The 14,416-nt window shown below is 53.8% G+C and overlaps 2 protein-coding genes across 6 annotated transcripts in view; both read left to right on the top strand.

Annotated features, from left to right (window-relative positions):
• Nucleotides 1–1,673, top strand: part of PCNX3 (pecanex 3) — a 61,690-nt gene extending 60,017 nt beyond the window's left edge. For 2 of the 3 annotated variants that reach the window (XM_084823452.1, XM_084823453.1), the window contains exon 36: nt 497–1,625. In XM_084823452.1, coding sequence (XP_084679578.1) covers nt 497–685 — 189 coding nt within the window. In that variant the 3' untranslated portion in view covers nt 686–1,625. Of the gene's footprint in view, nt 1–496 lie in introns of all 3 variants that reach the window. The other variant, XM_084823454.1, reaches the window with a different exon arrangement.
• A 1,864-nt stretch (nt 1,674–3,537) lies between these two features.
• The window catches only part of SIPA1 (signal-induced proliferation-associated 1), a 44,084-nt gene continuing 33,205 nt past the window's right edge, over nt 3,538–14,416 (top strand). For 2 of the 3 annotated variants that reach the window (XM_084823465.1, XM_084823463.1), the window contains exon 1: nt 3,549–3,639. The gene's annotated coding sequence lies outside the window, so the exon portion shown is untranslated. Of the gene's footprint in view, nt 3,640–14,416 lie in introns of all 3 variants that reach the window. The other variant, XM_084823464.1, reaches the window with a different exon arrangement.

The raw sequence follows: 14,416 nt of genomic DNA, 5'->3' as shown, positions 1-14,416 counted from the left end.
CAGTTGGAACTCTGAAGGAGCTCTCCACCTTGGAGAGCTCCTTCAGAGTTCCGACTGGGTCTGACCGAAACCCAGATCGGATCCCCTGCACCACTGACATGGAGCCTCCACCGAGTGCAAGGGATTGAAACAGTTCATTTTTAACCGAACAAAGAAGTCCTAGTAACACTAAAGCCCCGTCGTTCCCTTCTCCTTGTAATACGTTTCATGAGGCTGGATATTTAAGATAAGCAGCGCAATCCTACCCACTTCTACTCAAAAGTAGGTCCTGTTGAGTTTAGTGCGGCGTACTCCCAAGTAAACGTATGGACCAGCCTTCCCCAACCCGGTGCCCCTCCAGTTGTGTTGGACTGGGGCTTTCTGGGAGTTGTAGTCCCCCACACCCGGAAGCCTGGTATATTGGACTATCGCATGAAGCCTACTAGCTCTATAAGATCCAATACCGTTCCTTGCAGTATCTAACACGGATCCCTGGCCTTTTTTTCTCCCCCTGCAGCCCCCAGCTCCAGGCCCGATCCCTGAGGCTGCCAGCGCCTCCACCCTGTTGCCTCTGGAACTGTCACCTGCGCCCCGAGGAAGCTGCCCTCTTCCTGAACCTGTCCCTATCATGGCTGAGTGGGGGCGGCAACGGGAGGAGGAAGAGAGCCCAGCCGCTGGGCAGCCACTTCTGGAACATCAGTACTGAGCGGGAGGGGACTTCATCTCCTACAGAACCGCGGGCTGGCCCCGTTACTCTTCCTTTGCCCCTTTTCGCAGGGAAACCTGCTCTCTGATTCACCTTCCCTTCCTTCAGGACCATGGACAGCAATAAGGGGTCTGGGGGCTGTTCCTTCTTGTCCGCTGCAGCCTTCTGTGCCCCCATAACCCCCCTCCCCACTTGCCTGCAGGGGCAGGCGCATCCTCTTGGGACATGGCGTGTGCGTATGTGTGTGGGGGGAGGTCTCCATGCACTGCCCCCTCCGCTCCCCTCCCATCCACGGGGACCCACCTTGGACACCGAGTTTGTAGCGGTGACGCTCAAGGGCAATTTTTCTTTTCTGCTGTTGTTGTTCCTTGGGATTAATAATAATAATAATTTTTTTGTTTTGTTTATTTTCTTCTCTCCAACACCCCCCCGCCCCACCCCGGGATCCTGGCATTTTGGTTGATATAAAAATTAAAAGCGGGGGGGGGGGGGGGGAATACTAAGAGCATGAACCAGTCCACTTACGCACAGTGATTGGAGAACGTGGAGAAGAGGGTGAGACTTGTGATGAAATGGTGTGTTTGGAGAAGGGTGGGAAGAAAGAAAGGCAATGGGGGGGGTGAATTTGGTTGTTGGCTTGTGCCTCCCTCTCTACTCCCAGTCATTTAGTAACATACCAGCTGCCTTTCTTTTTCAGTCCTGGGGCTCAGGTCTTACTGCCCCTGTTTCAAAACGATCCTGAATTTATTACCCCTCCCTTCCCAATCTCTTCTTTGAAATCCTGCCCTTCGTGCCCCCCCCCCCCCCGGATGTTTTTATTTGAATTTCTTAGTTATCCTTTTCTTTAAAAAAGACCCAAGGCGACTTGCAACAAAATTATTACAAAATAACTCTAGTATAATTATTACAAAATAGAAAATAGCTAAAAACAGCTTCCACTAAAAATACAAAAACATAATAAAACAACTGAAACATCAGTTCGTACTGTAACCAAAAGAACCAGTTGCATAAGAGGCCGTCATACATCTCCAAATGCCTGAGAGTAGAGGGAAGGTCTTGACAGGGGGCTGAAAACATGACAATGTCGGTGCCAGGTGGGCCTCCCTGGGGAGATTGTTCCATAATCGGGGCCACCACCATACAGGCTCCCTGCCTTGTTTTCGTCCTCCAAAAGTTCCTTGGAGGAGGCACTCTGAGGAGGGCCTCAGAAGTTCACTGCAGCATACAGGTAGGTTTCGGACGGGTGAACGAAGGAGGAGAAATCTGGGAAAAAATGGTCTGTTTTTACCCTGGGTGATTTGGTTCTTCCTTGTTCTAGGAATGGAGGTGGTGCTGTCTTTTGGGTCTTGGCTGGTGGGGGATGAGAAGTATGACCTTGGACAAGCCCTTGCTGGGGCTAGGTGGGAGCTGTCCCAGAAGAGGGCTGGGCAGACAGGCTTGTGGGAAAGACTGTGTTGCTGAGCTCCTGAGAGCCACTGATGTGGTGCAAGACATACACATCCAGCAAAAGGATGTTGAGCTCCGCAATTCGTTTTGGGCATCAGAATCCTGTGCCATTCGCTGCTCTTCAAAAACCCACTCCTGGTTCCTCTGAGCTCTCTTCCCTTCAGTAGTATAATTGGGGTAGAGATGAGTGTGATCTGTTGCTGCTGCTACTGTCAAACTGGTGGGAGTCCAGGGATCCTCTCTTCTATCCTGCCGCTCCCATGGAGACCTACCCACGTGTTGTCGGATTCTGTGCGCCTCCTCCTCCTAGGGTTGTGTGTGTTGGAGCAAAGTGGGTGCCCCTTGGTTTTAACAGGCAACATTCCCTGGGCATCTCAGCTGCTTCTCCTCAAGGTCTGCATGGATAGAGACCCCAGACGGTGACTGTAGCCATGAAATTAAAAGACGCTTGCTCCTTGGGAGGAAAGCTATGGCAAACCTAGGCAGCATAGTAAGAAGCAGAGACGTCGCCTTGCCGACAAAGGTCCGTCTAATCAAAGCTATGGTTTTCCCAGTATGGCCACGAGAGCTGGACTATAAGGAAGGCTGAGCGCCGAAGAATCGATGCCTTTGAACTGTGGTGCTGGAGAAGACTCTCACGAGTCCCCTGGACCGCAAGGAGGTCAAATCAGTCCATCCTAAAGGAAATCAACCCTGACTGCTCATTGGAAGGACAGATACTGAAGCTGAAGCTCCAATATTTTGGCCACCTAATGCGAAGAGAAAACTCCCTGGAAAAGACCCTGATGCTGGGAAAGACTGAAGGCAAAAGGAGAAGGGGACGGCAGAGGATGAGATGGCTAGATAGCATCACCCATGCAATGGATATGAACTGGAGCACGCTCCGGGAGGGAGTGGAGGACAGGAAGGCCTGGCGTGCTCTGGTCCATGGGGTCATGAAGAGTCGGGCACGACTGAACAAGTCTTAAGGGTCCCCGTGCGAGGACAGCGAGCCCGCTTCCCGTGGGGATGCACTGCGCGGCCAAAACGGGCGCAAAGGATTTTAAAACCAGGGGTGCGAGAGAATGACGGGTTCCCTCTTTCCGGGGCCTTTTAGGGGGCCGTTTGTGATGCACCGTCTCTGTGGTGTTTAATTTTTCCAAGGGAGAAATGCTTCCGCGGGCGCCTCGGCATGCCTCTCCCCGCGGCCGTCGGGGGAGGGGCGGAGTTTGCGCCAAGCGCTCTGCACGTGTTCAGGAGCTCGCTCGTCTACGCTGCGCCGAAGGAAAACGCCTCTCCGTGTCAGCCCGAGCCCAGCTCTCCTCGCCGCCCGCCAGCCCGCTTTGTGCGTCCTGCCGGGCGGTGCGTGACGCCGCCGAGCGCCCCTCCCCCCTCCCCAATCTGGGTCTCTCCGCCCCGCTGGAGGGGGCGGCGCCAGGGCCGCGAGGAGGGGAGCGGGGGCGGGAGGGACACGCGGGGCCGGCGGCGTCCGCGTCCGGTCGGGCGTGAGAGCGGACGGGCGTGGAGAGGTAGGCGGGGGCCGCGCGTGAGGCGCCCCGGCACGTGGATCGGGGCTCCCGGCGGCGGGGGGGCGGCTTTTTGGCGGGGGGGAGACGGCGGCGACTGGTGTGGCTGTGGGGAGGGGGAGAAGCCTGCGGCGCCCCCTCCCCGCCTTCCCGGGTCGGCGGTAGCGGCTGGGCTGGAGCCGCTGTCGCCTCCCCAAAGCGGAGCTCGCCGCTGGGCCTGGGGGCCGCGGGCGCCGCGCTGGCCTGGGTCCGGGAGGGGCGCGGAGCACCTCCGCTGGAGCGCGCCCGGGCATCCTCTTTCTCCGGCCGCCCGCGCAACGCGCGCTCGCCGGGCGCGAAGCCCGCGGCAGCCGGGCGCGGTCGCGCAGCCCGCGGCGCGCGGGGTCCTGACAGCAGGCTCCGCGTCCCGCCCCGCGGGAGCGGCGGGCGGGCATGGCAGCGCGCGCGCCCGCCGCCGCCGCCGCCTCCCGCGCGCAACCTGCGGCGCGGCGCGGGCGCCGTCGCGCTCTCCCGGAGAAAGATGCTCGCGACGCCCCGCCGCTATTGTGTGATGGAAAGACACCAGCCGCCCGCGCCTGGGCTGGGCTGGGCTGGGCTGGGCTTCGGGCTGGAGCTGGCTCCTGGTGTCTGCCGGCAAGGGGAGTGCTGGAGCATGTACAGAGTGCCTTTCCTTCGACGCGCGGCAGCCATAATTTCATCTCTTCCCCCCCCCCCCCCGCGCCCAGAAAAAAATCCGATTTCCAGAACACGGGCAGCGATTTTCGGAGCCGTTTCTGCCCTAACTCCTCTTCGATCAGCCATTCTCCAGCCTGGCGCCCTCAGATGCGTTTGGACTACAGCGCCCATTATGGGTTAGACAAATTCTTGGAGGAGAAGGCTGTCGATGGCCACTTGTCCTGATGGCTCTGTGCTGCTTCCAGGATCAGAGGCAGGATGCCCATGTACACCACTCGCTGGGGAACATGGGCGGGAGGGTGCATGTCCTGCTTGTGGTTTTCCCTTGGGTAGCTGGTCGGCCACTGTGTGAACAGAATGCTGGACTCGATGGACCCTGGGTCCTTATGTTCTTATCTTATTATGTTCTTATGCGTTGGACTACAGTTCCCATTTTTATAGACTTGATGAGTGTCATAGTTCAACACATCTGGTGGGCACCAGGTTGGGGAAAGCTGTCTTAGATCGCTCCTTTTCTCCAAGGAACCTACTGGGTGCCCCTCCCTCCACACATCTCGCAACAACCCTGCGAGGTGGGCTAGGCTAAGAGTGAGCAAGTGGCCTGAGGTCACCTAGAGCTGCCTTCGTCAACCCAGCACCCTCCCGACAGGTCGGACTACAACTCCCACTATACTTAGACACCCTGGTTGTGGCAGCTGCAGTCTTAACACATCTGGAGGGTGCCGGACCACGGAAAGCTGACATTGAGAGCTATGTGGCTGTCAATGGGAGGATTTGAACTCGGGTCTCCCCAGTCCTAGCCAGAACATTCTGTGAGCTGTCGGTGGGAACGTTCATGGGTGCTGCAGCAGGGAGGCTGGTCAGAGAGGGTGTCTAGAGCGAGGGTGGGTGGAAAGTAGACCTCTCGCTCTTTTGGACTTCAACTCCCAGCCTTCCTGACCGTTGGCCATGCTGGCAGGGGCCTTCCATGAGACGAAGTTCAAAACATCTGGAGAGCTACCTTCTTCCCACCCCTGGTCCAGCGGACTCTTTCAGGAAGAGGACAGGTGAGCGGGTTTGATGCTGCATTATTCTTGCTTGAAGCAGCGACCAGCACTGGCTGCTGGGTTTATGTTCACATGATTGTGAAACGCGGCTGAACTGGCCCTTAGCAGCCTTCAGCCGCTTGGGAAAGCTTAAGAACATCACAAGCTGCTTTCTTCCAGGTCAGACTATTTCCCCATCTGGCTCTGCATTGTCTCCTGCCAGCTGACAGCAGCTCTCCAGGGGCTCAGGCAGGGAAAGGACTTTTCCCATCAACTGTGGCGCGATCCTTTTTTAAATGGAGATGCCAGGGCTTGAGCCTGGGAGTTTCTGCTCTGCCACTGTTATCCTTTTCTGGTCCTCTTAAGAGCATCTGTTTGATGATAACCTGTGTCAAGTGATCTTGCAAGTGGATGTACCGAGGCTGCGCAAAGAGGGCTTATACCCCTGGAGGCTTCTCACGCATGCAAATTTCCCCTCTCTGGAGGTCCATCAAGTGGCTAGCAGAGTGGAAGGCTGATGGTCCTTGTGGGCTGGGGTCCATCCAAGATGGTGTAAACATTGGAGGTTTCATTTGACACGTTCTGTTTTTGCTAGGTTTTGTTTAATGACGTTCTCCTGCGTGAAACCCACTGAAATAAGAGCAGACTATTTTTTTAAATTGCATTTCTATACCCCCCAATAGCCGAAGCTCTCTGGGCGGTTCACAGCAATTAAAAACCATAAAATGCACCATAAAATACCGTATAAAATGTTAAAAGCTTAAAGTTACCATATAAAAGTACAAACCAAAATAAAACCTAGCAGCAGTGTGGAGATTAAAAATAACGATAACAGATTTAAAACAACCAAGCTAAAAGACTAAAATGCCAGGGAAAATAAAATGGCCCTGCATGAACCCCACTGAAATAAGAGCAGACTGTTTGTTTGTTTATTTATTTATTGCATTTCTATACCGCCCAATAGCCGAAGCTCTCTGGGCAGTTCACAGCAATTAAAACTGCAAAATGCTCCATAAAATACAGTATAAAATGCAAAAGCTTAAAACTACCATATAAAAGTACAAACCAAAATAAAACCTAGCAGCAGTGGAGAGATTTAAAATACAATAACAGATTTAAAACAACCAAGCTAAAAGACTAAAATGCCTGGGAAAATAAAAAGGTCTTGCGCCAGAAAGAGCACAACGTAGGCTCCAGGCAAGCCCCTCTGGAAAGATTCCACAGCCAGGGTGCCACAGCAGAAAAGACCCTCTTCTTAGTAGCTGCCCACCTCACTTCCTTTGGCAGAGACTGCCAGAGAAGGACCACTGAAGATTATCTAGGGTCTGGAGAGTTACAAATTGGAGGAGACGATCCTTCAGGTAACCAGGCCTCAAATTTCATTTGTTTTCATTTATGACATTGTTATACCACCCAAGAGCTCTCTGGGTGGTTTACAAAAATTAAAAACAAAAATATCATATTGTACATAATATAAGCACCATTTACATACAAACGTATCAACAGACAACACACGCATAAACCAACAATTTTAACAAACCACAATAAGAAATCCCAGGACCCAATTTAAAACTTTATCATATGCTGCCAAATGCCTGAGAGTAGAGGAAGGTCTTAACCTGGTGCTGAAAAGTTGACAAGGTTGGCACCAGGCGAGCCTCACTGGGGAGAATCTGGGGGCTACCACCAAGAAGGCCCTCTCCCTGGTTGCACTTGGAGGAGGGTCTCAGCCCATTTCAGTGGATCTTGTCCTGGAGAATTGTCTTGTGTAGGGGTGCAGAATCCAGCCCGCCTGGGGTTTCCCCAGATGAACCCCCTTCCCCCCCCAACCGATTGTTTGATGGTTTCTCAGCATTTGTGCTGTTTTTCCCCATTCTAAAAGGTTGAAATGCCTTTCCAAAGGTTTAGTTACGTGTAGTAAGAGCTGTCAGCTAAATTGGGTTGGTGTTTGTGTGTTTTGGCCCCTCCCATTTTGCCTTTGGCTCTGCCCACCACTGGAATGCAGCCCCCGAGAGCTGCTCCAAAGTGGAATTTGGCACATGGGCTGAAAGAGGTTGTGCACTCTTGGCAGTGGTGCTCAGAGTCATGATGGAGAAAGGGGCTATGTGTGGTCTGCTTTTCCAAAGCTCGTTTAAAGGATGGTGCGAGGATTCTAAATCGGTGTTAGCAAACGATTACGGGGTCCTCGTCTCAGGGTTCGTTAATCTGGCCAAAATGGACAGGTAGCTTGTTGCATCAGTCCCACAAATTATGCCTTGAACGAGTAGCGGGGAATCCCATCTTTGCAAGAATCGTACCAGTTGGAGCAGGGCTTTTAGGCCGTCTTGTTTCCCTGCTCTGTGCAGGAAAGCCAGAACTAGAACGTCCCCAGCATCTGTCCAGCCTCTGCTTGAAAATCTCTTCCCAGCACCCCTCTAGGTAATAAGTTTCATTGTCAAACCGCTCTCAGTCGACACGCTGTTCCGAATGCTCAGTGTGCTTCCCTTCTGTAACTTTTAAGCCCGTTAGATCGAGTCTTGCCCTCTGGGGCAGAGGACAGCACCTCACACCTCTCCCCAAACTCTGTGTTGTGGACCACACTCAACACCCCCGCCCAGCATTTTTTTAAACAGGCGGCTTGTGCAGCTCAGGCCTTGGCTCTTTGGATGAAGATGTCCAAAGCCCTTCTGGCCACGGCGATGTTAGTTGTACACTGCTCTGGACAGAGTATCCCAGGACTCCTGGGCCTCATCTCCAATCCTTGGGAAAGGAGCAAGTTTGAAATAGAAGTAGCAGAGGAGGGAGCAGAGTTCTTTCTGGTGAGCAAAGGTGTGAAAAAACGGCACAGTTGCTGGAGGGCTAATGCCACCGAGCCTGGAGGGGGGGCAGCCTCGTAAAAGCGGGTGGGGTGGGGTTGTAGGCCATATAGCCCACCCCTTGCTCAGTGCAGGATACCCAGAGGTAAAGCATCCCCCACGGTTTGTTACACAGCCTGTACTTGTAAACTTCCAGCAATGGAGAACCCACAACCCTTAATCAAACTGCTCTTAACGTTTTTCTGAATGTCCAATCAAAATTTGCCCTTCCTGTAACTTACGCCCATTACACCTAGTCCTACCCTCACGGACAGGAGAGATCAGGTTTTTGCCCTCTTTGATGTGACAGCCCTTCAGGGATTTGAAGAGCGCTATTGCGTACCCCCTCAGCCTTCTCTTCTCCGGGCTAAACGGACCCAGGTCCTTTTACCGTTCCTCACAGGACTTGGTTTCCAGACCCTTTGGCATGTGTTCTGCCTTTCCCTGGGGTCTAGACAAACAGCAATACAGTATGCTGTTAGCTTCGCTATTTGGGCCCCTCTTAGGGCGCAATCCTATGCCCGTTTAGACAGAAAAAAGTCCTGCAACTCGCAGCATTCCCCAGCCAGTCACGGCTGGCTGGGGAGTGCTGGGAGTTGCAGGACTTTTTTCTGTCTAAACAGGCATAGGATTGCACCGTTAGTTTCTGTCCTTTTTAAATTTGACCACCTGCTACTCCCCATGAGGTATGGATGTCGACCAGGCTGAAGAAAAGGACCTTTAAAGTTTGCGAAGGGGCAGCAAGCGTCTACTAAGGGCCTTGCAGAACGCACCTGAAAAGCAACGAGCAAAAAGTGATTGAATCCACTGAGCGGCCTTTGCGTGCGTCTGTGTTTTTAATTTAAAATTAATTAGTCTGGTGTAGGAGGATGTGGTTTTAGCTGAAATGCTCTCTCATCTGTCTCCGTGCACAAAGGAAGCGACTGTGAACGTAGAGAGGGGTTCTGCTCACAGCTGAGGTTTGGGTCTTTCTGGTCATCCAAACGCCCTTGCCCCCTTGGTTTCAGAGGATGGGGTGGGAGTTTGGTTTCCAGCCATATATGCTCAGAGTGGCTCGTCTTTATTCAGGCATCACTTCTTCCAGGGCTGACCCCTGGCGTTCAAAGCCACTTCTGAGGCTGGGGCCTCGCTCGAACAATGCCCTTTCTGCTAGCTGTTCTCAGCACAGAAATAATAATGCTTTTATTGAGCCTTTAGCAGCATCTCTAGAGTTTTCCAGACACTTCACATGTATTATCGTTACAATTCTCTTATAAGGTGGGTCAGCGTTATCTCCATATTACAGACATGGCGACTGAGGTGAGGCGGAGTTGTTTGACTAGAATTTAATTACAGGCCTCCAACTATTGGAAGACAGGTGCTTCTGTCCTCCATATATTTGGCGATTTGCCTTCAAAGACGGGCCTCTGGCACCTGGTTCAACAGGACAATTGCAGTGTTTTCCCCTTTCATGTATGAAAACCATTTACTTTGCATGCCTTTAAAATTTGCTGTTTCTGCAGCCTCCACTGCGTACTGAGCAACATCGCTTCCCGAACCCAGTGCCCTCCAGATTTTCCTGACCATTGGCCATGGTGGCTGAGGCTGATGGAACTGAAATCCAAAACATCTTGAGGGCACCAGGTTGGGGAAAGCTGGAGACCCGGTACAAGACAGATTCAACTCTGTGCCCTGGGGAAACTTCCGAGGGGGAGTTCACAAGAGGATCTCCCCCACCCCAAATTCCTGATGAATTGCAACACGGCTCCAGGATTGAGGCCTCCTCAGCAAAGCGCCCTTTGGTGGTGATTGGTATGTGATTGAGGCCTGGTGGTGAGCAGCAAAAACACTCCTAGTGGCCGCCATTTAAAATTCCAACAATGCCCCTGATGTAGCATTGCTCCGGGGCATTGTGGGAAATTAAACAGGCAGTGCTCAGTCCCTGCTGCCTGGTGCTGATTGGAGCACTAGGAACCCCCCCCTTTTTAAAAAGGGGGCCCCAGGAATTAAACCCGAAGTTGCCCGAGGATGTCACGTCCTGGGCTCTTTCTTTCTTACGTTTGCGTCGTGCCGCTGGTGCTGGTTCGTTGCCAGACCAGCGTGGTCTCGAGAGGTTTGTGGCCCGTGGCAGGTCAGACTTCGCAGAGAGAGCTTTGCAGGCCCTTCGGGCATAATGCCTCTCTCCCACCCACCCTGCATGTCTGGGAGTAGTCAGCCCCTGTGTTCACCTGCAAGCCACATGCGATCAAATAGTGAGAAGCGAGGGACGTCCTTGCAGCAGCCCGCAAGGCCTGATCCGGGAACCCCGGTCTCCACTTGAACAGCTAAGGCTGCAGTAATGCTTCCTTGGGAGCCACATTGAGCAGAGCCGCAGTAAACATGCGTAGGCTTGCTTCTGAGTAAACATACATAAGCTTGCACCGCAAAATGGAGGGGGAGACGTGGATGAGCGGATCTGAACCCTTCCGCTGGCTGCTGCTTCTCCCCTGGATCCCCCCGCTCCCCACGGCTGCTTTTATTTCAGCTACACTATTTATTTATTTATTTATTTTATTTCATTTCTATACCGCCCAATAGCCGAAGCTCTCTAAACCTGTTGAGCCTGGTAAGGTTTCCCACTCTCCTGCGCGCTGCTTCCCCACTCCAAACTGCACTACCCTCCGCTGAGTGTGAGTTTCAGAAGGGAAGGGTTAGATCAGGAGTGGGCAACACGCAGGCTGCATGTGGCCCCTGGTGCACCCTGATATATATAGCTACGGATCACTAAAAGGGTCAAATTTAGCTTGCAAACAAGCTAAATTTAACCCTTTTAGCAGTATGGAACAGTTTGCTGCAGGATTTCAGCAGCAAACTGGCGACTTAATTTTAAAAGTATTATTTTTTAACAGCGCAGCCTGCGGTGGGGAGGGACTGGAGGGCAAAAATGGCCCTTGGACCTCCCGTAGTTGCCCATCTCTGAGTCGGATAGGGGGGGTGGAGCCCAGAACGAGGTTCTTGGGGCGAGCGGGGTCAGCACTGACTTCTCTGCACTCTGACTCCAGTTTGGAACCACGTTCTGACAACACAGGACCAGCTGAGGCTATTTCTTCATCTGTGGGACGACATGCAAAAGGGCTGGATTGTCCGCTTCAAATTGCAGCGGACCTCCAGGGGAGGTTGCTGTAAGAGGATGGCATTCGCTTGGGGTTGGCGTGAGCTGGTTGGTAGCTGTGGAACATGGTTAGAAGAAGGCTGGTCATCAGTCAGGCTGGCGCTGTGGCTGAGATTGCGGAATTAGGGCAGCCACAGAGGGAGTATTGGGAACCTTTCCGTAGCCCGGGGGTGCAGAACGTCTTTCATCCAGAGGGCCGGATTCCATTTCAGAGAAGCTCTTGGGGGCCGCGCTCCACGGGTGGGTGTGGCCAGAGCCAAAAGGGGCGGGGTGAAATACCAGCATATTGTAGCAGAACGCTTTTCTTGCCCATCATGAAGCGTTTGGAGAGGCATTATAGCCTTTGAGAAAGCGGAAAGAAACTGCACAAAAGCGGGGAAAACGCCAAACGATCAGGGGAAAGGGGGCGTGAATTTGGCTCTCAGGAGGGCTGGAGTTGGCCCCCATCCTGAGGTTCTACACCCTAGCCGTGGAACAGGCCTCGCGAACGGCGGGCTGCCCCCGTCCCCTTTTCCAGCTCTTTTCTCAATGCCTCCCTGTCCACGTTGCAAGGTTCTGCCGGGGGCTGACGCAGCCCGAATGGCACTCGGAGGCCTCTCCCTGCCCCCTCCGCCCCCAGCCTGGCAGAAGGAGAAAGCCCCCTATTCATTGGCGCTGGAAATCCAGCTGCAAAAGGGGCCCATTTGCATGGCTACGGACAGGCCCAAACAACAACGGGGGAATGGGGATTTGGATGCGGATCTGAGGGCAACCCAGGCTGCAGGTGGCAACTCTGGCCACCACCCACCCAACCTCCCCCCACCAGGGTCCACACAGTCCTGTCCCCCCCCCAGTTGGCTTGGGATGTCTGAAAGGAAGCCTGAGGGTGTTGAGCACCCAGAAATGGCTGCATTTGGGGGAGCAGGATAGAAACACGTGGCGTGCGATCTCGGGTTGAGGCCTAGCTAACATTGCCCGACAGGAGCTCACCCCGCTGTTTGTGTGTACAATATTTGGGGGCGGGGGGAAGCTGCAGCCAAGGCTCCGCTCTTTCAGGATATTGCGTGAGAGGCTTTTTTTAATGTGTGTGTTTGGGGGGAAGACAAGCGGAACAGACGCTTACGTGAGTGTGGGGGGGGCAGTTCCTCCTTCTACTTGCGCCACACTTCCTGCGCTACAGGAAGCGGCTCGCGGCGTCGGACCACCACAGCCTCCCTCCCAAAGATATTGGTTCTCTGGCAGGGTGAGGGGGGGTGTTATCGGGGTTCTGGGAGGGGGGATTTTTGGACTTGGGGGGGAGAAGGGGGGACACTTCCTTGCATTCGATGCTTATCGAGGCCTGAGGAAATTCCCCCACTTTGCAGGAGAATTATGGCCAGGGTGCTTGACTGTGGACCCTCCTATGCCCTCTCCAAAAACCTCTTTATCAAGCCTTTTTGCATGCCGCCCCATCCTGTTTCCTCCCCCCCCCCCCCCGGCGAGCGCTCAGGTTTATTTTCTGCTGTCATCGACATCTTTGTCTTTCTGTCCACGGCGCTCTTTTCCTGCTGCTGAATGGATTTCGCCCGACGGCTGCTTCCTTCCTCGGAGAGCGAGCTTTCCGTTCCGTCCGCACGTAACGGCAGGCCTAAGGTGGCAACTTGCCTTCCCGTGGCTTGTGGGGTGGCTGCTAGGGGCCCGAAGCACGCTGGGAAGTGCAGGGAGATCCCCAGGCCCTTTTATTTGACCCTGTGAAATTTGCCTTGGGACGATTGCCTGCAGGTTCGACCGGCGGGGATGGGTTGCGGCACGTGGCTTGACTCGCTCACTTAACCCGCCTGGAGCTCCTTGCTTGGCTGCGCCTGTTCTGCGAGGCGCTTCTCGCTTGTTGTCTGGGATGTGTGGCGTGACATAATAGGAGCCGGGGGGAGACGATGGGTGGGTCGGGGGGCCTGCCGTTAGGCAGGGGCCCACACTAGAGGTTCTTCCTGGGTCTTTGGGCCTTCTTTTCACTGTGCTGGGGTGGGTTGCCTTTGCGTCAGGAACAAATGGGAACCTGCGGCGCAACCCCGGCCTCTGTGACAGGGGTGGGGAACCTCTTTCAGTCAGAGGGCCGAATCCCATTTCTCGGGGGCTGCACTCCGGAGGTGGGTGGGGCCAAAGACAAAAGGGGCGGAGCCTAAACCCAAACATACCCGTATATTGTAGCTTCAAGCTCTTACTGCCAGCAGCTAAGCCTTAGGAGAGACATTTCAACCTTTTAGGACGGGTACAAAACTGTACAAAAACTGGGAAACCACCAAATGACTGATGGTCCAGGAAAGGGGGCGTGGCCAACTGGGGAACCCCAGCGATCCAGACTGGGATCCCGAATTGGCTGGATTTGGTCCCCGGGCACCGCTTGCCTTAGGTGGAGTGCTCGTGTTCTTGCTTCCAGCCAAGGAAACAGAAGGAGGTGAGCATCCAAAGCAGATCACAAAGAAGTGAAACAGGTTCTCCGGATGCAAGGCTGAATTTATTATAAGAAGCCCTTATTATAAAAAGCCCTTTCTCTGTGATCTTGTTTCCAGCCAGCCTGGCTCTGGAGCCCTAGAGTGCTGTTCAGGCTTTGGGGCGGGGGGAGCAAAAGGGAATAGCGAATGACACGAAAGGGACTTTGCCAGTCAGAGCAAACAACGCAGGGCTTGATAGACGAATACTCTGGCCTGGCGTAAGCCTCTTCCTGTGTTCCTGTAGTGCCAGAGCTCTTTGGTTTGGGAATACCAACCCTGAGCCTTTTATAGTCAGGTTGGATGGGGTGGTGATTCTGCAGAGTGGGAAAGGAAGAAGATGCCCTTTCTCCTTTGCTTCCTGTAGACCCCAGAGCAGGGGTGGACAACTTCTAACCTCCAGGTATTTTGGCCTACAACTCCCATCAGCCCTAGCTAACATAGCTAGTGGTGAGGGATCATGGGAGTTGTAAGCCAAAACATCCGGAGGGACACAAGTAGCCCACCTCTGGTCTAGAGGAAGAAAAGAAAAAAGGGCATCTTTTTCCTTTCCCACTCTGCAGAATCACCGCCCCACTGGAGATTGCTATAACATTCTACAGCAGCCATTCTACAGATGTGTCGGACTGCAACTCCCATCATCCCCATTCAGCATGCCCCCATTCAGTG

The sequence above is a fragment of the Heloderma suspectum genome, chromosome 17 (genome assembly GCF_057233095.1).
Source record: "Heloderma suspectum isolate Gila_16-S chromosome 17, 16-S_ref, whole genome shotgun sequence".
Lineage (NCBI taxonomy): Eukaryota > Metazoa > Chordata > Lepidosauria > Squamata > Helodermatidae > Heloderma > Heloderma suspectum.
The sequence above is the reverse complement of the archived record's forward strand: the minus strand, read 5'-3'. Positions and strand labels throughout refer to the sequence as shown.